This window comes from Colletotrichum fructicola (assembly GCF_000319635.2).
Source record: "Colletotrichum fructicola Nara gc5 chromosome Unknown KSG_Nara_v1_contig04, whole genome shotgun sequence".
Lineage (NCBI taxonomy): Eukaryota > Fungi > Ascomycota > Sordariomycetes > Glomerellales > Glomerellaceae > Colletotrichum > Colletotrichum fructicola.
Genome location: NW_027094054.1, coordinates 2220439 through 2242947, shown reverse-complemented (window position 1 = coordinate 2242947; position 22509 = coordinate 2220439). Strand labels below are relative to the sequence as shown.

General features: G+C 54.5%; 7 protein-coding genes across 7 annotated transcripts; 5 read left to right on the top strand and 2 right to left on the bottom strand.

The window, feature by feature from the left end:
• Window positions 1–1189: 1189 nt before the first annotated feature.
• On the top strand, window positions 1190–4386 carry hutI (Imidazolonepropionase; the record flags this gene model as incomplete). Its single annotated transcript, XM_032036034.1, has 5 exons — window positions 1190–2439; window positions 2491–3685; window positions 3737–3820; window positions 3872–4043; window positions 4121–4386. 5 exons carry the CDS (start codon window positions 1190–1192, stop codon window positions 4384–4386), a joined length of 2967 nt encoding a protein of 988 aa, XP_031885012.1.
• A 561-nt stretch (window positions 4387–4947) lies between these two features.
• Window positions 4948–5640, bottom strand: CGGC5_v007444 (uncharacterized protein; the record flags this gene model as incomplete). Its single annotated transcript, XM_032036031.1, has 1 exon — window positions 4948–5640. The coding sequence occupies one exon, from the start codon at window positions 5638–5640 to the stop codon at window positions 4948–4950; it is 693 nt and encodes a 230-aa protein (XP_031885112.1).
• A 1097-nt stretch (window positions 5641–6737) lies between these two features.
• Window positions 6738–7922, top strand: CGGC5_v007443 (uncharacterized protein; the record flags this gene model as incomplete). The annotated part of the gene is made up of 3 exons (XM_032036030.1): window positions 6738–7259; window positions 7314–7380; window positions 7438–7922. 3 exons carry the CDS (start codon window positions 6738–6740, stop codon window positions 7920–7922), a joined length of 1074 nt encoding a protein of 357 aa, XP_031885113.1.
• A 728-nt stretch (window positions 7923–8650) lies between these two features.
• On the bottom strand, window positions 8651–9273 carry CGGC5_v007442 (uncharacterized protein; the record flags this gene model as incomplete). Its single annotated transcript, XM_032036029.2, has 2 exons — window positions 8651–8986; window positions 9049–9273. 2 exons carry the CDS (start codon window positions 9271–9273, stop codon window positions 8651–8653), a joined length of 561 nt encoding a protein of 186 aa, XP_031885026.2.
• A 943-nt stretch (window positions 9274–10216) lies between these two features.
• CGGC5_v007441 (uncharacterized protein) lies at window positions 10217–11927 on the top strand (the record flags this gene model as incomplete). The annotated part of the gene is made up of 3 exons (XM_032036028.1): window positions 10217–11257; window positions 11323–11389; window positions 11446–11927. The coding sequence occupies 3 exons, from the start codon at window positions 10217–10219 to the stop codon at window positions 11925–11927; spliced, it is 1590 nt and encodes a 529-aa protein (XP_031885148.1).
• A 5521-nt stretch (window positions 11928–17448) lies between these two features.
• On the top strand, window positions 17449–19093 carry CGGC5_v007440 (uncharacterized protein; the record flags this gene model as incomplete). Its single annotated transcript, XM_032036026.1, has 2 exons — window positions 17449–17804; window positions 17854–19093. The coding sequence occupies 2 exons, from the start codon at window positions 17449–17451 to the stop codon at window positions 19091–19093; spliced, it is 1596 nt and encodes a 531-aa protein (XP_031885147.1).
• Window positions 19094–20017: 924 nt separating this feature from the next.
• Window positions 20018–21806, top strand: rcm1 (25S rRNA (cytosine-C(5))-methyltransferase rcm1; the record flags this gene model as incomplete). Its single annotated transcript, XM_032036025.1, has 2 exons — window positions 20018–20218; window positions 20268–21806. The coding sequence occupies 2 exons, from the start codon at window positions 20018–20020 to the stop codon at window positions 21804–21806; spliced, it is 1740 nt and encodes a 579-aa protein (XP_031885115.1).
• Between the last annotated feature and the right edge of the window lie 703 nt (window positions 21807–22509).

Sequence of the window (22509 nt, the reverse complement as noted above, 5' to 3'; positions counted from 1 at the left end):
GCAGAAAATGTCAATGTTCAGCAGGAAGACCAGAACAGAACAGCTTTAGCTGTCGCTGCAGCTGGGATTTCCCAAGGGTCAAACACTCCAAAACAGAGCCAAAACAGGCCCACTGTGGCAGATGCCGTTTTGGGGGAGGGGGAGACCTATTGGTCCACCAGAGACGGAGGCGGCCCAAGCCAACCAGGGAAAGACGAGACGAATTTCCCCCCTTCACAGTGTTTCCCTCTCCGTCACTAACCCAAGACCTCCACTTGCAGGAAGTGCTGGCTCAGATCCGGTGCCAAGTGTGCCTTTCCCCGTACTTCCCGCCCCCAGGGATCATCGTCCGGTGTTTCTAGCAGCTCCTCGCTCATCTAAAAGCAGGTGGTTATCTACAACGCCCTGGCTTTGGTATGGGCAATTGTCGATTGCAGGTGTCGGAACGGCTGAATTGAAGATTCCCTTGCGCAACGAGGCTTCATTCAATAGTTGGGACGAGGTGGCGGCCCGGGGGTTTGTTGCCGATGGAGCAGGAAACTTTGAGAATCCCAGCAATGAAGAAGGACTCGTCGTCGTTTGGTGAAGAGTGAAAGGTCTTTCGTCTTCGAATATTCAGCACGATGGACAGTCCAAGCGCCTATTCTGCATTCCCACGCAGGTCGTGACAAGGCTCACTTCGAGTCGACGCGCCGATGCAGAGTCTGGACGCGCCAGCGACGCTCACTCTGGGTTGCGTCACGTCCAGCATGAGACACGCAACATGCTGCTCCCCAAAAGTTCCCCTGTCGCACACACTCTGCAGCGAAGCTCCCGGTTGGCGATGAGAGCTCCAGTGGAGCACAAGTAGCTTTGGGGGCGACGGATGTTTCCTGTTAGAGATCACTCCCATACGATATGGCCGGACTAACAACTCCAGAAGCTTATCGCGTGAGATACCACTGCCGCTTCCCCGCTCATCACCCAAGCTTTCCTGGAGCTCCAGCGACGCTGAATTGACCTTCCCAACTGGTCGAGATTCCCGTTCATGGATGCGAAAAGTCGTAATCTGAAGCTCACAAGAGAGCTACCCCAGGCTGCCACTGATAAAATGATGTGACGTCCCACTCTCTACGATACGTCGACCTTCTTCTGCTACTTCGAAGTGCCATTTTGGTGACCAATTGCTTCGTTCACCCGGAGCACTCTCGACCCCAAGCATCATCACACGATGCCTCAATCAGCAGGCCGGTCCTCGAAAGAGGCCGACCTCTATTCCTTCCAGACCCCACCACCGTATGAAGCTGCCGCCTACCCCCGCGTCCGGACTCGTCGCACCCTTGCCCGACGCCTGATATCCGTCCGCTTGCTCTTCGCCGTCTTCCTTTGCGGTGCCATTACCTGGCTGTGCCTTCTCCTCGATCGCGAGACGAAGCTCGACCATGTCGCCCAACACGCGACTTCGTCCGCCCGGCTGACCCGGTTCGAGGAGTCGCTGCAACACTGCGCCTCTCTCAAAACCTTCCCTCAAAGCCCCAACCCGAAGTCGCGTACGTCGAACCCGCGATGGAACAAGGAGTGCGGCCAGGAGAAGCCTGTTGTGCTTCGCAACGCGACCTTCTTCGACGGCGAGACGATTGCCTCCGAGCCAATGGACATCAAGTTTGAGAAAGGCCTCTTCACCGAGGTGGCGACGACTGCTTCCAAGTCAATCAGCTCCGATGGAGCTGTCGAGCACGATGTGCACGGTCGTTTTGTCACACCCGGTTTGGTTGACATGCACTCCCACCATGCAGTCATGATGTGGCCTGGCCTGTCTGCCACCGACGACACAAACGAGGTGAACGAAGCCTACGGCCCGTTGACGCCCTTCGTGCGCGTTCTCGATTCGACCAAGGCGTATGATGTGGCCACAGAGATCATCATGTCAGGTGGCATCACCTCGTCTCTCCTTCTCCCTGGATCCGCCAATGTCATGGGTGGTGAGGGAACTGCGATCAAGAATGTTCTCAACTCTGGAGAGTTGGGCGAATACATTGTGGAGGAGCTCCTCCTCGAGCACGGAATCCCCATCGAAGAGCGCCATCGATACATGAAGCTCGCCTGCGGCGAGAACCCGAAGCGGGTGTACGACCACACTCGTATGGCCGATGCTTGGATTCTCCGTGAGCAATTCGCCAAGGCCAAAGAGCTTGTTGAAAAGCAGGACGAGTACTGCGAGGCTGCCACGCTCTTGTCGACGGCCTCTATGGAGGAGAAGCGCCGCTTCATCGAGCAGTTGGGAAACTTTCCCACCGAGTTGAAGCTCGAGTCTACCGCTGGCATGCTTCGTGGCCGCGTGGCAATGCAGAACCACTGCTATCTTCCTGAGGACTTGGAGACCATGCTGCGAGTGACCGGCGAGTTTGGTGTCAAGGTCCGGGCCTTCCACCATGCCATTGAAGCGTGGCAAGTCCCTGAGATGCTGAAGAACTATGGGGAGTGAGTATCACCGGGTAATCTGAACGACCTCCACAACTAACAAACCTGCAGTAACGTCACGATTGCCACTTTTGCCGAGTTCAGTCTGTACAAGTGGGAGGCTTACGCTCCCAGCTTGTCTGCAGGTGCAATCCTCGCCAAGCACGGCGTTCCTGTCGCCTACAAATCTGACCATACGTCGGCGGAGCTGAGCGCCAAGTATATCATGTATCAGGCCGGTGTTGGCCATTCGTTCCATTTGCCGGAAGAGCAGGCTCTGCAATCTGTCACCTCGATCCCCGCAAAGGCCATCGACTTGGGTTACCGCATTGGCTACGCGCGTCCTGGATACGATGCCGATCTGGTTGTCTGGGATGCCCACCCCCTTTCTATCGGCGCGACCCCTCTCCAGGTCTACATCGACGGCAACCCCCAGCTTAAGCACCAGATTGTTCAAGAGAGCATGGGTACGACTTTCAACGAGGCGTCCGCCAAGGTCCCCGCACCGATCACTCCCAAGATGCGAACGGAACTCGAGCCAGAGGCGAAGGAAGCCTTTTGCTCCAAGACCAAGAAGAAGGCCACATTCGTCATCAACGGCATCACAACCACCTTCCTAGAGAACCACCCGCAGATGCCCTCGACCTTCCACGATGTCAGCGGGGAGAACCTGACCTTGGTGATCAACAAGGGAGGCATCACGTGTCTCAACACCTCCAAGAACTGCGCTTCAGAAGTCACCCAGGCATCAGCAGAAGGCGAAGTCACCACCCTGGATCTGTCCGACGGCCACGTCCTCCCAGGTCTGACGGCCATCACATCCTCCCTCGGTTTGGTGGAGATTGCGACGGAACCCTCCACTGGCGATGGCTACGCCGACTTCAAGCGCGACGGCAACGACCCTGAGAACCTTGACTTTGCCAAGTACGGCGTTCAGCTGGAGGGCAAGGCATTTGCACGCGCCCGCCTCGGTGGCGTTTCTCGTGCCATTTCTCCTCCCGTCAGCGACGCTGGCTTCGTCAACGGTGTTAGCGTCGGCATCCTCACACGACGGGGCCGCACCCTCCTAGATGGTGGAATCTTCAAGCCCGAGGTCGCGTTGCATGTCACTCTTGATGATGGCGCCAAGGCCAGCGTGGGAACCATCAGCAACGCCGTCAAGAAGCTGCGCAAGATTCTGGTGGACGGCCAGGGCAAGCACAACGAGACGACCTTCGGAGAGGTAGCGCACGGCAAGCTGCCGCTCATTATCAAGGCTAATAACCACGTAAGTCACCCAACGGCCAGATTTGGTGCATCGTAACTGACATGTGCACAGTGGGACATCCAGCAAATCATCAGCATCAAGAAGGACTTCCCCGACGTGAACATTGTTATTCAAGGCGGTGCTGAGGCCCCTCTGGTAAGTGTCATCCCTGACGCTGCCCATTATCTGACTAACCATGCGTTGCAGGTCGCCCTGGAGCTCGCCAAATCCCAGATCCCTCTCATTCTCACACAGACTCGTCCTGCACCCGACGAATTCCGACACCGAGACGCAGTCGTCGGCCCGCCCCTGACGCCTAGTGTCGCCCGACTCTTGAGTGAGGCAGGTGTTTACTTCGCCATTGCCGTTGTCTCTGACAGTATGTTTCCCCCTGAGTTTCCCTTTCATACAGTCGCTATGAAAATAATACATAGACTGACACTTTCCGTTCCTTAGTCATGCCAGCCGACTACCGCCTCCACGACCTTGCGCTCGAGGCCTCTTGGGCAGCCAAGTACGCCAACCTCGGAGCCAAGGAGACCGTCCGTCTTGTGTCAAGCAACGTCGAAGACATTCTCGGCCTTGAGAGGAGCAAGGACATTGTCATTTGGGAGGGCAGCCCGCTCCAATTTGGAGGTACCGTGGCGCTCAGCTTCGAGGAGGGCAAGGATGGCGAGATTGAGGTAGCTGCTTGCTGGCCGCAGGAGCACGATGAGCAGTAGACAGGGCTCAAGATTGTCCCATACTTGTGTAAATCTTTTGTAAATGTAAATCATCTTTCATATCTAAGTTTGGCAGTATCATAGGCACTGCGGATAGTGCGAGGCGTCAATACCAAAAGGTGGCGATCTTCAAAGAGCAGTCCCCGATTGTTGCGCTGCTTGCAAGCATTGCATTCATCACCAAGAAAGATGAAAGCTTGGTTTGTTGGGTCCTATCTGACAAGCTTGGGCCATAATATACGGGAGAGCAAAGAGTCAGCTTTGAGAAGAAGATGGGTATAAAGCCTGTAACGGTTATGCATCTGCGCCACGCGCAAGCTTTCGTTCCACTCAGCCGGAGGCCCATATATATACTAGACGATAACAAATGAAGAAACAGGTCTCTTTATTTACGATGCCGTCGACGCCGTGCGCTATGCTATGTAACAAAATCATCCAGAGATACCCCCGGTCTGTGGGAATGAAGACCTCTTCTCTACGTCCATGCTTCTCAACCATGGCCGGCAAGCGAGGCACCGAAAGACACGAAAAGATGTATACTGAGCAAAATCAATGCCGAACTTACGAGCGCCTGTTCTCATCTTCATCCCTGTAGTCAACAGTTGGATGGTACCTGGCGAGCCTAAACGGGGTATTACTCTGTCTCGCACCGACGTGCGGTCCACTTGGTGCGGCACTACGCTCGTGGTATCCCACCTCGAAGACGGTGCGGTCATCTTCGTTATAGATCGCCCTGACGGGTCCCGGTATAAGTCCAGGTCTCCAGTTGTCGAGCTCTCTACCCTCACCCGGACTTGGCATGATGGGATGCTCGTAGCGAGAAGCTTCGGATCGGACAGGGAGTCTCTCGCGATTGAAGTACTGATGGGGATAGCCGCGATTTCCACCATGGTACGAAGGAGCCTGGCGGACCTGACGTCTGACATCTGAGGCGAGAAGAAACCTGTACTCGGGGTTTTCACAGTCGGTCTCGTACTGCGAAATAATGACAGGGTTACGTTCAGCTAGGACGTGAAGTACCGGCGGATCACTCACATGAGACGGGGTCGGGCTTCGACGGCGGCGGTGCTCGAGATCTTGCTCGTCGAGGTAATCCTCCTCCTGACGAGGTCCATACGTCCAGCGGTGAATCTCACGCTGGTCCTCGACATCAATAATCGCGGTTTGCCGACGCGAAGTCCTGACTTCCGTCTGCGAGGACGTCGAGGAACCGTTGCCACTTCTGAAGTGGTGACGGTTAGACGAGTAGCTCATCTTGAGTATTGTTCCTTCTCAAGTACTGTACCTGCGAGATAATCAGTGTTATCGAGAGACATATAGAGAGTGAGGGAAGATTTCAAGATGGCTCAGCGCAAAGTGGACATGCAGGAAGACTTACACCACCTAGACGCCGAGAAAACTCCTGAGATAGTATGGCGAGAGCAGTTGGGATCATACCAATGTCGACTGAGAGTAGAGAGAGTGTTCACTCGGGAGAAATCCAAGGGATTTTATTTTCGAATTTTCTTTCCCAGCGTTGAAGTGGATGGGGTTTAAGAATTCACTCACCTCGTGTCGCCGTCTGCGCGAGGATGATATTGCTATTGCTTATATCCTGGCGCGCATCATCCAAAGGGATACCAAGTGAATATCATCTTCAGACAAATTTGCTTCGAATATATCTGAAAAGCCATCACTGTGAAGTGGATGCTTCCTCTGTAAGGTTGGGCGTGTCTCAAACACGTCAGTCGAAGACGTCAACAAGTCAAGAGTAGTGACAATATTCCACGCATAGTATGATAACTCTGTGCATTCCTAGATCAAAGATCCAGATAATGTATGGATGTCACAGGTGACTCAGGGGGCATCAAGTGTCTGTAAACATCATACGGATGTTGTCTGAGGACTTGACGATACTTCACTTTCGTCATGACCATAACCAGTGACTCAGTTAAATTCACGGAGTTTTGTCTTTACTTATTTGCTACTTACTAGAAGCGAAAGTTGATTCGTGTATCAAAAGCTTCGCAAACTGAGCCACATGGATAGAAAGTGAGGCTGTTGGGTGCTTAAAGGAAGAAGCAGGCGGGGCGAGTGACTTCCTCCTCACATCGCCACCTCCTTCCTTGCTCCGGTACGCCAATTCACCTTCACCTCTCGCACTTTCCGTATTCACCTAGTCGCAGATACTCTGGCGCTCCACCTTTTGCCCATATCTTCCAACTCCCACACGCGTGTTCGTGTTTTGGACGTCTTATTATAACACAGCATCTCACCATCCACTCACGTCAATCATTATAGAGGGACCCTGCGTCGCACAATCCATCAATACTCAGACTGGAGCACAGATTCCGAATCAAACAGAGTCAGCGATGGAATGGGACGCGCAAGCAGACGCCAAAGTTCGAGCAGAACGCTCCACGAAGCTTAATGGAGAACCTGCGGCAGAAGACGAGGCAAGAAGCACGACGCAGTTGCCAATTGCGCCTAGTGCGGAGATCGAGACTCATGGTCCAGCTTCTGAAGAAGTCGATAGCGAGACCTCGCCCGCAAAAATTGCTGCTTTCGAGCTCGAGATTCAGGACAAGATCCTGCAAAGCTACGACCTCGATGGTAAGGACATCACCTCAAAACATATTGCGGTCCTCAACTTGTTCGCTCGCGGAATTTCCGCCGCCACTCCAGAAGCAGCAAAAGAGGCCGCGCACCAGCTCAACGATCTCTGCCCTCCCTTGAACCGAACTGGAGAGGCCAACAATTGGATGTACATGGTCTGGCTTGTTATGCTTGACATCGTTGCAGATATTGGATCGAAAGACACAGTACAAGAGGGTTGTATCCGCATCCTTGAGGAGTTGGTGCAGTGTGCCAAAGGGATGATGGACGTCTGGGGCGTAGGCTGCCCCTGCAATATTCTGAAGTTGTACATCAGCTGATTATGCTTTTAGAGCGATCTACGCGTGTGGAGAGATCTACCCGTCTTCCCAATCGCTTTTCACGAGTACTGGGAAAATGGTAAGTTCTACCTTTTATGCCATGTCGAAGAATGATTCTGAATCATGTCCAATACAGACCCAACCAGCAAACTGGGAGCAGAAAAGCTTGACCCCGCAGACGTCCAGAGCTGGAAGAACATCAGCTGCTTTGCGGCTCGACTGATGCGCTCAGGTCTCGCCAGTGACTACGACCAAGCTATCATAGCATTGCGTACAGCCCTTGAGGAGGATGTGAATACGTTGCCGGGGTTTGCAGACTGCAGGATACAGGTCGCTTGCCTTTGGATCAAGCACGCCGACAAGTTTCTTCTACGGTGGGCGCTGGAGAACCCTGGTCGTGCGAAAGTCGCCAGGGCCTCGCCATCATATTTGGAAGCAGGCCCATTGTACGGCGGACCTGCGACCATGTGTCTGCAGAGATGGGGCTTCTGGATTGAACGTCTGGAGATGCTTGGGAAGGAGGCGTCTGTATTGGAAGAAGACACGCGGGAAATGGCACTTCAGGCCGCGAAGACGATAAGAAACGTCGAGAAGCGTGTGCGTCGTTTATTGTCAGCATGAACTGCTCCCCAAGCCTGCAGAAAAGTTATCATAGGCTAGTAGTTGGCATTGATCCAGCGCGACTCAAAGGTCTACGGTCTGTTTGGAAATAGAAAGCATTGTGTTACCACGCTGTGGAATCCCACAAGGACGAGCGTTTTCATCAGGAGCAGAACAAACTTGATTTCTGGAAAACAGCACAACTAAGAGCTTCTATCGCTGTGGGTATTTTTTGCTCATAAAGCCCAATCTGCAAGCCAAGTGCAGAACGACGAAACCAATGCCAAAACGCCCCAACTTCGATGCCATGGCACCGTCAGATCAGCACAACCAATGCAACTCAAAAGAATATCATCCATGTCTCATTATCCCCAGCCCACCACGTAAAGTCATTATCCATCCAAATCCAGCTCTCCGCCACGCGTTTGCTTCATGCTCCTCTGGCTTGATAAACCAGTGGCCTGTCTGCATCTTCGAGAACCTGCCATCCAACCTGCAATCCTTCGTGATGTTCTCAATCAAGCACCGCAATGCGCCTCGCTTGTAATCTGACAAAGGTGTTAGCGATGGAAGCAACATCGTCTAGGACAAGGGATATCGCGCTTACCAAGAAAGAAGCTGTGTCCACACAAACTCGCTGATTCTCATAAAGATGACATTGCTCATCTTTGATCCAATAGCTGCAAGCTTCAAGGCTTTGGGTTGTGGAAGGCGGGACGGTACGTCGCCAGCGAAAACGGGTGGCTCTCCTAAGACTTCCCGTTCTTCGACTTGCGGCCAGGACGCGTCTTGTCGTGATACGCCACATCGAACACCTCGCGATTGTCGTCGTTGTAGATTGCTCGGACGGGACCGGGGTTGCCGCCAGTGTAGTTGTTTCCGCGCTCACCCTTGGAAGGGCTAGGCTTCATCGGAAACTCCGACCACCTTGGCTCTGCTTGCAGAGGGAGGGGAGGCTTGTTGCCGTACTCGTGTGGGCAGAGGCCGCGAGAGTAGTGTTCTGAAGGCGCCTGTCGAACTTGGCGGCGGATGTCTGCGGCATTTAGATGGTCGTATTGAGGCTCGTCTTCGCAATGGGCGGAGTACTTTGAAGTAAAGTCAGTTGGTTTTCATAGGCATGCAACATGGAGGAGAGGGACTGATGTACGTAAGAGTCGTGAGACTTGCGTCTCTGGGCCCTTTCGGCTTCTATGTCGGCCTCTTCTTGGCGGGCCACGCGGCTCACGAAGGATTTCTCGGAGTGGTTGACCGGGCGGCCAGCCCTGGGCGAGACGACGGAGGCCCATGTCATTGGGGCATTGGGAGGAGTTGTCGGGCGCGAGTTGTTGGAGGCGCTTCCTCTGGTCTGCAGACGAGACAGACTGAGAGACATGGTCACGTCTTCGATGATAGGGGTAGTTTGTGAGAAGACAGTGTGAATTGTAATGGCAGATCGCAATCACCAAGGTTTGAGGTTCTCGTCAAGAGGAGTCAGAGGGAAAGATCGCGAGAAGGGTAGGGTTGGTGGGCTTGAAAGGGGGAGGGATACTCTGACGTCTTTATATGGTGAAGGCCTTGAGACGCGATCACTCTGACGCGATCAAAGCCTGAGGCCTCGTCTCTGTATTCACTTGCGGTACCCCCTTTTTAGCGCGATGTATCATCAGACGAAGCCCATCCCCTGAGGCATCAACCTCCCAAGCAACCACGTAGCAACGCGTGAGGTGATGCGGGTGAGGCAAAATACACACACTTTCAAACACCAAATATTAAGAGCTTCCAAGGGCCATCACGATTTCTGTTGAGTACCTGCCACATGGGCAGTTGCTCTGTTTACTTCACATACCCGGATTTTGGGAATAGCTTCATGATCAGGACCCACATCGATCGACGACGGTACTTGCACCGTAGGTAGGGTCGTTCAATCGTTGTACCGGAGGACAGGCCCAAAGTCAACAAACCGTATCTGCCATGGCAACACATTCGCCTGATGGGTTTGCTTAATTCACTGGGCGGTCGGGTGATCTTTGAGGTGAAGTTGCGACAAACGGGTCACGTGGCAGGGTCGCCCGTGGAAGGGCACCCGCATCTACAAAGAACAAGCGGGGCGGTCAGCTTGCTTTCAGATCAGCTGTGATCAAGCCTGATAATTATTTCAGCACCTACCCTCAACCGTCTTGTTTTCTTTCCTTCTTTCACCAACTCGCTCCCTCAACCACCTCGACTTTTCACATTCCCCTTCCCCTTCGCATTGCTCTCTCAATTTTTCCTCCTTGCTCTTCTCGCGGCACGATCGTACAACCAAGAAGACGAAGACTTTTGTCCCGGACGACAGCATGAACTCCAAGATTGACCCCCCGACAGACGTTGCGCCAGAGGTCGCGCCGGACAGCGTCAAGGAGCATACTAGCGAGTCCGCGACTGAGCCTATGACAGATCCCTCTCCCGAATCCGCAACAGGCGACGAAGCAAAGCTGACGAAAATGTTCGCTGACATCGCCGTTGAACCGGAAGCCGACGATGGATTTCAGCAATCTACTCGACCTGCTCTTGAGTCTACCTCAAAGGCTTCTGCAAACCAACCTTCCACTGCCCAGATTACTCTCCCTCCTCAGCCCTCGCCTCCACCTGGATTTCGATACAGTGAAAATTTTCCAGGATTGCTTGTGTCCATCGACCGAAGCATCACCTCTGACACCAAGGCGTGGTGCGATGCTGGATCTTCTCGCTCGCTGTTTGGAGGACCCGTTGACGCCAATTATGATACTGGCTCAAGAAATGGGAAGCGCAAGGGTCTCTTTAACGTCGATCTCTCCAAAACAATCGACGCCGACCCCACAATCGAATATTCAGACAGACCCAAGTCGCAATCCAGCGAGGATTTCGAAGCCGCTCTTGGTCTCTCGTCTGGTCGGTGCAGCGACTCAGATCTGCCAACAGGAGCTCCTCCGGTGGTCACTGAGGACTTGACGACTGTATCCGACGCATTGAATGACGACAACGCCTCATTCCACACTGCCGCAGAACACCAGTCAGACGAAGATGCAGACGACAAAATGATCCCGAACTCGAACCCTGTGTACAGAATCAAAAGATTCCAAAACCGAGACTTCTCTGAGCAACAGCGTGCCATCATCGACGTGTTGGCTACCGCCGTTGCGTCTATCCATACAAAATCTTCGGAGGAAGCCGCCGCGAAGATTGACAGTCTTTGCCCGCCTAGCGATCAGGAGGAAGAGGTCAAAGACTGGCTGTGGACGCTGTGGGAAATCCTCATTGACATCGCTCGATTTGGTGATTTCAGGAGCGTGTATTCGATGTTTTGGGTTGTTTCATCGTTGCATCGCCAAGCGAGGGGATACGTGAAGATTGGTAGTGTAAGTTATTTTCTTTCAAGATCTTCTCTATGCTTCATCGATACTGACGAGAAACGGCCCTGCAGGAGGAAAGGCGTCTGTGGAAGGATCTTCCCATGTTTTCATACTGCATGGATGCTGCTTTTTGTTCTGGTATGCCACCTCTGAGTTGCTTTACTTTTGGGAAGTAATCACTGACTTACTCTCAGATCCGACCACGGGATACACGAAGCTCACCTGGGAAAGTAGACTTGCCTGGGAGCAATTGAACAGTTTCGGAGGCCTGTGTCTGGCAAGTGCGATTGGCGGACCTCATCATCATGCCATGAATGCCATGAGATCGGCCCTCGAGGAGGAGATCAGCCCAGATATTGACATTGCTGAGTGTCGGATGTCTATCGCCTGTGAGTGGTCGATGCGTCTGGCTTCCAAACCTCTTCTCAGATGGGCACTGGAAAACGTTGGTGCGGAACATCCGAAGGAGGATTCGATGGACTACGAAGAACCAGGACCACTGTATCATGGCCCCCCGATGATGTGTCTGCAACGATGGGGCTTCTGGATCGAGAGGCTGGAGCAATTGAGCAAGGGAGATGACAGAGATCACGAGCTTATCCGGGGAGATGCTAAGACGGTGGTGGAGTATATGCAGGACGCTGAAAAGGAGCTGGGTCACACTTTGTCGGATTGAAGCTATCAAGGAGACAGAGAGAGAGAGAAAGGATCCAGGTCGGGAGAAGGACTAGCTGTGTGAGCCTCAAGTGAATATGTGGGTTTAGTTACTAAAAATGGCATGGGTTCGGCAGGAGGTTTTCATGTCTGGGTACTCTCACGACGACAGAAAGTCGACGAGGTCGGCTTTTCCTAGATAGCAGTGTAGCAATACAAGGTGATCTCAACCACTTCCATGAGCACTTGATAAATCTAAAACGAGACAAATGGTGTCGCCTACTAGAATTCTTCGCTGGCCGCAGCTTCAAACGCGACAACGCCTCGGCCGTCTGATTCCTCAGCAAGTATATTGCCGTGTAACGCATCGGAGCTTGACAGATCATTCCGTCAACTACGATTGGCTCATCCCCCAAGACATGAGGGGAAATACAAGAGTACGGCCTGTGTCAGTTTCGAACAATTGTCGACCCAGCGTGTCTCGTTCCGTGGAAAATTATTGAAACTGCTGACTTCCACCGTCCTAGACATTCGGAGACACACGGGTCCAACAGAGCGAGACGCACGTAACCGTCATTCGAACACCAACATCACCCGCGCGGGCCCATGTCTGTCAGCCCTAGCCCCGAAGACCGCGATCCGGACGCTCGGCACGCACACGAGCGAAGCTTTTTGCGTGCTACGCCGTTCCGGGTCGCGATGCTGTAAGGGGCGCGATAAGGGCACACTGATGTAGGGACATTGACTCTGTCTGACGGGGGAGGAGGCAGCACCAGCTGAGAGACTTTTTTCCACGCTAAGGCGGAGCTGATGGTAGGTTAGTCGGCACTGATGGGCACGGAAGATGCTCTGATGTCGGTGACGGTTCGGTTCCGTGAGAGATACCCGGCTGAGCTCCCCCGGATCAACAAGCCGCGGTGACATGATCGGCTGCGCTTGCTCAGACGAGGGATTCTAGATGGGCGAGGGGCGACACATGGCTTAAGATTGGATGGCGTTCCCGGCTGGACTGGGCTCGGTATCGTGCGCGCCGCCGTCGATCCGTCCCTGCGGGAAAGCACTATCGCAAAGCGGGCAGCAATCATCTCATAAATGAAATTTGTTAGTTCGCTCGTCCAAAGGATCGTCGCATGTTCTGACAGGAATAAGAAAGTTCGGCAAATTTGCATGAAAACTGCCGTTCGCCGAGAATTGGTGCATCGTGATGTAAGCGAGCATAGCGGTTGCATGGCCGGTGGCTTCGGCCTTTGGCTGACGGGAGGGCTGCCCGCACCCACGTATCTGTGCAAACAAAACTGAACATTGTTGTTTCCCAGAAAGTGAAAACAATGTGTTTCATATGAGAAGCCACGCATTCTGGTCTTGACCGGTATTCGTCATCTGTTTGATTGGGCGGGCCACTGTTGTGAGCCCGGCGTTTCTGAAGCGCGCGCCAGTCTGTGGTTTTCCGCCCTTGAATGCGACAGGGGTACAGCCTCACGGGCTTCACAAAAGGTGAGCAAGCATGAATCGCATGACGGTCGCCCAGAGAGCAGGGTATGCTTAAATGGATTGCAACGTCGAGGCATCTTGTCGTGCCCTATTATCGTTCATTTCGCGTCCGCTCTTGGCCTTACTCATCCAAACCAGGCCCTGCTTGGCAATATGAACGTGCGAAAAGAGCCATTGGAGCCCCCGACGCCGACCGTATAAGCGGAGGCTGAATGACATGGAAATAAACAGACGGTGGCAGTGCTGAGGAGTAAAAGCATGGGCAGTGATGTTGATGGCGGTGAGTGGTACCCGGGAAGTCCGTTGAGGAACTCCATGACGACGTCCGGTGACAATTGCCCTGGCCGAAGAACAATTGACCAAAAACGGTGAGACTGTCTCCGACCGAAGTCTTGGGAAGACAGAAGGACACTCGACCGAAGTCCGGGTAAGCAAGGATTGGCGAGCGTTGGAATGAGGCGTTGCAAAACGAGACCTAAATCGAGCAAAGGGCGCAAGTGCGCCGTTGTAGATGAAGGGAATGTTGCTAGGATTCAGAGTCAGAGTATGAAGGCTGATCGAAGCAAGAGTTGTGTTCCTGACTTTTCCCAGCCTGACCGAACGGCAACATGGCCACGATGCTTGAGGGTGACTGGTCTAGAGAGCTTCCACGTCACGACTCTAGAATCGGAGGCGCAAACCTGTCCGCAGTTTCAGCCATACGAAAGCCTCTTGTCGAGGGAAGCAAACGAAGATGCAAACGTGACCAGCCGTAATGCTTCCGCAGCCACCCAACCACTTCACATTGGAGGTTGGCGCCAGCCGCATCTGACAGCCATCATTTGGTCGACTTGAGGGAACTTTGGTGTGCGGATGGCTTCGAGGTCGACAACGACCTAGACCGGCAAGCGGCAGTCACGGGAGGACCTAGAGGATGGCAAGCCATTTATCAAGTGCCATGAGAATGATCTCCTGGCAGGCGGCCGCGGCCGCAACGCCCCTGAGAGGCATGTGTTGTGGCGGTTTCATAAGCTATCAAGTTTCCGTGTCGCTGAATTCGGTGAGCTGGCGCTGCAGCTGATGAGAAGGAAATCCCGATGCAATGGACAGGGAGACGATGTAACGAGGTCACATTCGGAGGTAGAGGTTGATCTCCCCGTCGGGCTTGACCAATGGAATGGTGGCGGCTCGACGAAGCGTGATTCGCTGGACGTTCCGCGAGTGTTTAGTTGAAAACGTGGGTAGACAAACACGGGATGAGCGCCGGGATGAGACGTTCTGAAACCCCATCGGCGGCTGGCTATGCGACTCAGTGGTCCTTCAAAATCCATTGACCATTGAGTCGGGCCTGTGCAATCTGTCATGGCAGGGTTCAAGACAGATCCTCCAGCCTCTGTGGGAGATATCGACAAAGGTCTGGACTCTTTGGTGAATCCCACCAGAGCGAATCCATCGGTGTTCTCCTTCAGTCGAATGACCTCGCAAAGGCCCAAGGGTTGGAATGGAAACAGACTATTGGGTCACCATCCACTTGCAAAAATGAATGGGATTGTTCTCCTGGTTGGTATCGTTGGAATTTTGAACCTAATCGAGTGTCGTGCGACCAATGCGGGCAGCTATGAGTGCACAAGCAGTTATGCAGCTAGAAAAGTCTTTACCGGGCCAAGAGCAGCCGAGACAAGAGGATTCCTCACCGGGGCAAGAAAGGGATTGTTTGCAGGCTGTGGTTGTCTTCGACGTGACTGCCAGGTGGTGAGAACATCCAAACTGTGCTCCTGCCACCGCAACTGTTCAGCAGATGGCAGGTGCTGGCGACTGTCGTCCATCATCTGGATTGTTCTTTCCAGTTTCTCTTCTGAGAAGCCCTCAACTGCAATCAACGAAGGTACGTACCAGATGACATGGGGAAACCCCTGCGCAAGTGGACCCGCCAGCCCAGGAACCACTTGCCTGGATTAAGGTTAGCATAGCGGCCGGCCCTTCCTCTTCTTTCCTGTTTGCTCGCCCCCTCGACCCCTCAACCCCTTCACTTTCCATTCTGAGGTCCATTCTGAGTCCAGGGAGAGCCGTCACTGCTGCTCCAACTCGTTTTTGGGCATTTTGGGGCTCGATTGAGTGAGCACCGTATCTTCTCTTGTTCCGTCTCACCTGGCTGAAGAAAACAGCGACAAACGGCTGCTGCTTCACCCTATTTCCACCGCCCGTCATCCCAGCCGAGATCCCGTCACCCCCGCCGCAACCTCGTCATTCCCGACGACGACCGTATTAGCAATATCCACATCATCAAATCCGTCAGCCTCTCGATGGACGGGCAAAGACATGGCGGATTAGATGAGAGGCCGTGACAGCCCGCCAAAACGTCATTTCTTGGTGGCCCCTCGGCTTCCGTTGCCCCTGAAATACGAATACTGTCAGATGCCATGGAAAAGTCGGGATCAATGGTTTTTCTGGTTGCCATGCGCTTCGGCCAAACTGCTGCTAGCTTTTCCAGACGGACGGAGCGCTTCTCGTTTCCAATGTCAACCGTCTACGCCACCAACGGGCACCCGTCGCTGCCAAAGCAGTATGCTTACCTCTTGCCGCCTGGCCTCGCGGGTTACTGAGCCAAGGTGGCAGTCTTCCAAGGCGCTGATTCAACCTGGTTGAAGCTGACTGGCCGCCACTCGGCGCGGCACAGCGCTAGCAAAAAAAGAACTCACACTCAGGGGCGAGTCATGCTGCTAAGTTCGTCCGGCGTCACACTGGACGACAATCCAACGCGGGACCTGCACAAAAAATGGCAGCTAGACGCATATATGGCCAATGAGGGTGCCTCCTTCGTATGCACTATGCAGGAACAGGTCTTGCAGCACACCATCTCAACTTTTGTGCACTCCCGCGGCCTCCTTTTCAAGTCTGGGCGGTTTCCCGTTTGTAAGTGTGCAGCACAGCTGCAGTTGCAGTCTGCAGAGAGGAAAACGCCCGGCCAGAGGAGGAGCGGGGTCTGGTATCCAGGGGCTTGCAGCGTTTGTTTCTTCTCTCCAGCCGTCTGCCGTTTCTCTGGTGGTGGGAAGCCACCTAAACAACTTTGTTTCCCCGTTCTTTTCCCTTGATGTTGATGCCACTAATGCACATACTGCTTCTTGGTTGTGGATAATAATGGCAGGATAAGCTGAGTAAATGTACTCGAAAATAGCTGCACAGGAGTGAAGGAACCTCGACGCACTCTGAAGCTCAAGGGTTCGTCCCTGTCGTTCATCCCATATTTAAAGTCTATCACCAGGGGACGGAGGCGGGCCATATTAGCACTCGGTACTCAGCCCAGCCAAACACCCGCAGTCCTTCCCATCTCGCTGGTCTCCCGCCAAGATGCGTTGCCTCCCCGGCCCCCGGCAGACTTACACCCACGCCCACACCACCTCCTCGTCTCCCGTGCGTGCCCCCGTCCTCGCCCTGCGGTCCTGTGGGCATCCATCGCCGTTTTTCACAGGCCGCACTACCCAGAACACTCCATGGCGTCACGGCTGAGCGCGCCTGGGCTCTAGACTAGCGTCTTCCTGCCCCCCGGGCCTCTTCCGCGCGGCGAGAGGTGAGCTGGAGGTGAGGTCAGGATGCCTGGGCCGTAGGCTGCCAACTGCCATCCACCCTGTCCGTGTGTCCCCGTCCCAAGATGCCCTCCGATTATAATACTTCCCCGTCCGCCTCCCTCCACCCTGATCTAGACTCCCGACCTCACCTCCCATTCCACCACCTTTCCCTGTCGTACTTGCTGGGCATTTCTTCTCTCCTTTCATCATCATTCCTTTTCAAAACTAACGCTGAGCTTGCTTGGCATCACTCTCATTACAACACCCAGACATCGTCTTTGATCCGTCTGATTCATTCACTCTCTCACTCACAGTGTCTTACACACTTTTCGTCGCTCATCCGAGTTACAATCACATCTGAGCGATATATCGTTCTCTTCGAAGGTGCTCCGGTATCAGCATCCACAGTCTCTACTCAACGCCCAAAGTCCCAGCGACGACCTCTTCTTCACTCATCTAGTTGAACTTCACCTCGACCCATTCTCATCACACAAAACAAGCGCAAACATGAAGTTTTCCGCCGCCGCCGCTACCCTGGCCGCCCTCGTTGGCACCGCCTCGGCCGGCTCCAAGTCTAGCGACCGCACATTCGCCGTCCTCCGCTTCAACGGCAAGGAGCTCGTCCGCACCCGTGTTGATCCCATCGTCTCCCCCGGACAGCCTGCCTCGCACGTTCACGGTGTCATGGGAGGAAGCAACTTTGGCATGTCAGCTACCGGTGACACTCTGGCCCAGTCCAAGTGCTCCAATGCCATGATTGCTGGTGACAACAGTGCCTACTGGTTCCCCTGGCTTTATTTCCAGGACCCCAAGACCAAGAAGTTCGAGCCGGTTGAGATGTTCTACGTCAACGTCTACTACTTGTAAGTGCTGCGCCTGGATTTTGAGGAACTGTGCTGACAGTATCTGCAGCTTCGAGGGTACCGACGATGAGATCAAGGCCTTCCCCAAGGGTCTTCAGATCGTCAGCGGTAACACCACTACTAGAGTGGTACCCTCCACTGGCGGCAAGCAGAATCTCGAGCCCGCCGACGGCCCCGTCCAGCCAGTACAGTGGACCTGCCCTAGATCCAACTACAACCCCGCCTCTTACCCCACGAACTCTGATGGATCTACCGCTGGTATCGTTGACCCCGACAACCAGGGCTCTGGTGTTGGTTTCCCTGACCAGAACTGCGACGGCTACGCTTCTCCCCTTCGCGCCGACATCCACATGCCTTCCTGCTACAACCCCAACAAGGCCCTCGACGACTATGAGAACAGCATGACTTGGCCCTCCAACAAGGATGCCACGGACAAGCGTCGTGCCAACTGCCCTGCCGGCTACATCCACGTTCCCCACATGTTCTTCGAGGTCTACTGGAACACCCCCAAGTTCTCCGACCGCTGGACTCCGGGCCAGGGCACTCAGCCTTTCGTCCTGTCCAATGGTGATGTTTCTGGCTACAGCTCTCACGCCGACTTCATTGCTGCCTGGGATACCGATGTTCTGCAGCAGATTATCGACAACTGCAACGCTGGCTCCAGCGGTATGGACAAGTGCCCCGGTCTGCTCAAGGGTCTCAACACCAACAAGGATTGCACCATTCCCTCTCCCATTGATGAGAAGACCGACGGCATCTTGGACGCTCTCCCAGGAAGCAACCCTCTTGGCGGCTGGACCTTCGGCGACGTCGTTGGCGGACTCACCGGTGGCATCGTTGCTAAGCCTTCCTCTGGCACCTCTGCATCTGCCGCCGCATCCGCCAAGCCTTCTGCCGCAGCTTCCTCTGCCGCTTCCGCCAAGGCTGTAGCTTCCAGCGGCGCTGTGAAGCAGGAAGCCGTTCCGGCGGCTTCGGCCACTGCTGTCGCATCCCAGCTTCCCGTCCAGCAAGCCCCCGAGAAGGAGGTCAGCAGTGCGGCCGTCACTTCCAAGGCAGCCCAGGCGTCAATTCCTGCCGTCGCTCCCACAAACCCTCTCGGTGATGCTGTCAAGTCCAACACGGGCTCTTGCAGCCGCAGCACCAAGACTGTTTGGAAGACCGTCACGGTCACTGCCAGCGAGGACTCCCAGGCCGCCGCTACCCCTGCGAACAACAACAGCGACGGCTACAAGAAGGCCCGTCGTCATGTTCACGAGCACATGCGCCGCCGCCACAGCAACCACCATTAAGCGGCCAATCAACACAGACGGAGTCTTCCACCTTCGCGCACCTCTTTTGTTTGCGCCTGTACCAAACTTCTTTTCATTAGACATTCTAGGGCCTGTGTTGGGAAATTCGGGAGTTTCAGATCTTATACCAAGGGGTTCTGGTTGGAAACGAACACTGGGCGGGGATTTCGGTCAGGCTTTGGAAAATGAACTTCACTCGGAGGCTTTCCGTTTGCTTTTTTGACTATCCGTCGTTGGATTTGACGAAGATGATGAAACAGATTTACATACATACCTCACACCGGGGACACATACACTTCGATTCTTGTTCGGCCTGAGATGGCCACATTTGGGAAGGGTTTTTGAAAGGGACACAAATGGATAGAGGCGCTGGCCTCTTCGTTCTGGTAGTCAGATAGACAGTTCAACCAGAAACGATTTCCATCAGTTGCTTGCTTTTGGAGCGTCACCATATGGATTACTTGCATCATGGTTCGCATGGAATGCCGTGGTCAATTACGTGAGATGAGTGACCTTACCAAGTGCATCCCGCCATGGCGGTCCAATTAAGGTTGCTGGGAAGAATTTCACCTCATTTCCTTTCATGCAGCCCCAAGACCCAATTCTTCTATCTTCTGAATCAATATTCTGATCCAGAATCTTTCACCGGACCATCCCCCAATTAAATCAGCTTAAAGTGACAAAGTCGATGGGCATGCGCCGGGAGACACTCGTCGCGCGTCCAATCCCCCGTCGTCTCCACCCGCCCGGTCCCCGCAAAAATTCTCCGAACCGCAAATTCTCTTCAACGACGGCCGAGCAAGCTCCACAATCACTCACCGAGGCATTGAAATGCACCACACCGGACGGACGAGTCAACACTTCTTCTCTCATTTCACTTGCACCAATTGAAACTGCCATAGGAACAAGTACAGAAGGGGAACAATGTCGCTGTACCATGAGACGGCCGAGATCCTCTCGGCCAGCCCTGACCACGGCGGCAGCCTCAAGAGTCGCGTCTTTCGCAAGAAGGGGCTCAAGTCGCCACCCGCGCAGGTGTACGCCCTGGCATTCGAGACGTGCAAATGGAGCGGCGTGCTGAAGGAGGTCATCGAGGCGGCGGACTTGCTTCGCCATGAGCGAAAGGTAAAGACCCGGCGCTCACTCATCCTAAGAACTCACTAACCCGTCGCAGCTCACCCCAATCTTATCCCTACTACTCGTCCACGACTTCCTGCTCGCCAAAGGCGGCATCGCACTCCCGCAATCACACGGCCTCAGACAGACCATTGAGAGGCACAAGGCGCGCCTCACCTCGGAGCTCACGCGCGCGCGTCTGCGGCGTCGGATGCCCTCCCTCGACGCCCTGCGCGCGGACGTCAACGCCAACGCGGACCCGGAGGGCAGACACCCCCGCTGGATCCGGGTGAACCACCTCAAAAGCGACGTCGAGACGCAGCTGGAGACAACGTTCAAGGGCTTCGAGCGGGTGTTCTCTATCGCGGACGTGACGGCATCGAGCGCCAAGGCCGTCTTCATCGACCCGCACGTCCCGAACCTGCTGGCCACGAGCCCCGGCACGGACGTCACCAAGTCGACGGCGTACCAGAACGGCGACGTCATCCTGCAGGACAAGGCGTCGTGCTTCCCGGCGTACCTGCTGGACCCGCACCCGCAGGACGGCGACGTGATCGACTCGTGCGCGGCGCCGGGGAACAAGACGACGCATCTGGCGGCGGTGATGAAGGGCCACCAGCCGGAGCAGGGGGCGGCGAAGCAGACCATCTTCGCGTTCGAGAGAGACCCGAAGAGGGCGCAGACGCTGGAGAAGATGGTCAGGATTGCGGGGAGCAGGGGGACGACGAAGATTGGGCTCGGGCAGGACTTTTTGGAGGTCGATCCGCAGGCGGAGGCATACGCGGACGTCGGGGCGCTGTTGCTGGACCCGAGTTGTTCGGGGAGCGGTATCGTGGGTCGTGACTCGATGCCTGAGTTGCATTTGCCAGAGGTTTCGGGGCCCGGCGGCTCGAAGGGGAAGACAAAGGGCACGAAGCCTGATGTCAAGAAACGAAAACGGGAGGAGAAAGATGAGGCGAAGCAGGTGATGGTGGACGACGATGGCAACGCGGTGGAGATCCAGTCCGAACAGGAGCTGCAGAAGAGGTTGAATTCATTGGCCGGATTTCAGCTGACGTTGCTCCTGCATGCGATGAGGTTTCCCTCGGCGAAGAAGATTACGTACTCGACGTGCTCGATTCACGCTGAAGAGAACGAGGGCGTGGTGATGAAGGCACTCGAGTCCAAGATCGCTAAGGAGCGCGGATGGCGGGTTCTGGTCAGAGAGAAGCAGGTCCGCGGGATGAAGGAGTGGCCTGTTCGCGGGCTTCCCGAGGCGTGTGGTGGGGACAAAAAGGCTGCGGAGGCCTGTATACGGACGTACAAGGGCGATGGACATGGAGTGATGGGTTTCTTTGTCGCTGCGTTTGAGAGGGACGGGGACGTGGATATGGTGGAGGAGGACGGACCGTACGTGAGAGATGACGAGGGGAAGATTATTAGGGACTTGACGGGAATGCCGGTGCTGAAGAGCACTGGTGAGCCGGTCTCGTTGGCTGAGGACGACGATGAACCCGCTAAGGAAAAGGAGGAGGAACAGAGTCAGGAAGAGAGTGAGGATGACAGCGACAGCTCCGAGGATAGTGAAAATGAGGAGGAATGGGGTGGGTTTGACTAGGATTTATAATAATAATGGTAGCAGAGCAATATGGTCCCGATACCCTCGAATCAAAGGAAGCACCGCTTAAAGATCGCCAAATAACTTATGGTCACATTGCAAAAGGCCGCCTCTACTCTGGCTCCTCATCACAGGATCCTGGAAAATAGCCGCGTCCCTTGCTTTTTGTTTCTGTTTTCGCCTCTGTTCCTGTCTCTCTTTTCGTCCCTGCCATGTGTTTTCTTCTGGTGCCTTCCTGGTATTCTTTCAGGAAGATCACGTTGAGGCTGAAGGTGGAATGTGTGATTGGAGCTCCTGGTATCGGAATACCTGCCAGAAAGCCGATCGACGGAGACGATCAAATCCAGGCAGTAGCTTGTGGTTATGCGGTCGATGTAGGCACTGATGCGTCGGGGGCCTTCATATATGGGTCTTCTTCACTGCGTCTCTTCTGACGAAACTTCTCTGCAACAATACTTATGTCGACACCATTACCATCAACAACCACCGTCATGAGTCAAAGCGATACGCAGATGGTGCCCATGGAGCCAATCACCGAAATTGATCCTGCCAGGGACATACTCATGTATATTCGTGATGGTAAAAGCATTCGCAAGCTTGAAATCAACAGCCGATACCTACCCACGGTCTACTGGCCGTTCCCCGCTATCCTGGGACAGCCTCTCATCTATCAACGAACCGAAGGACCAGTCACGGTTATCGC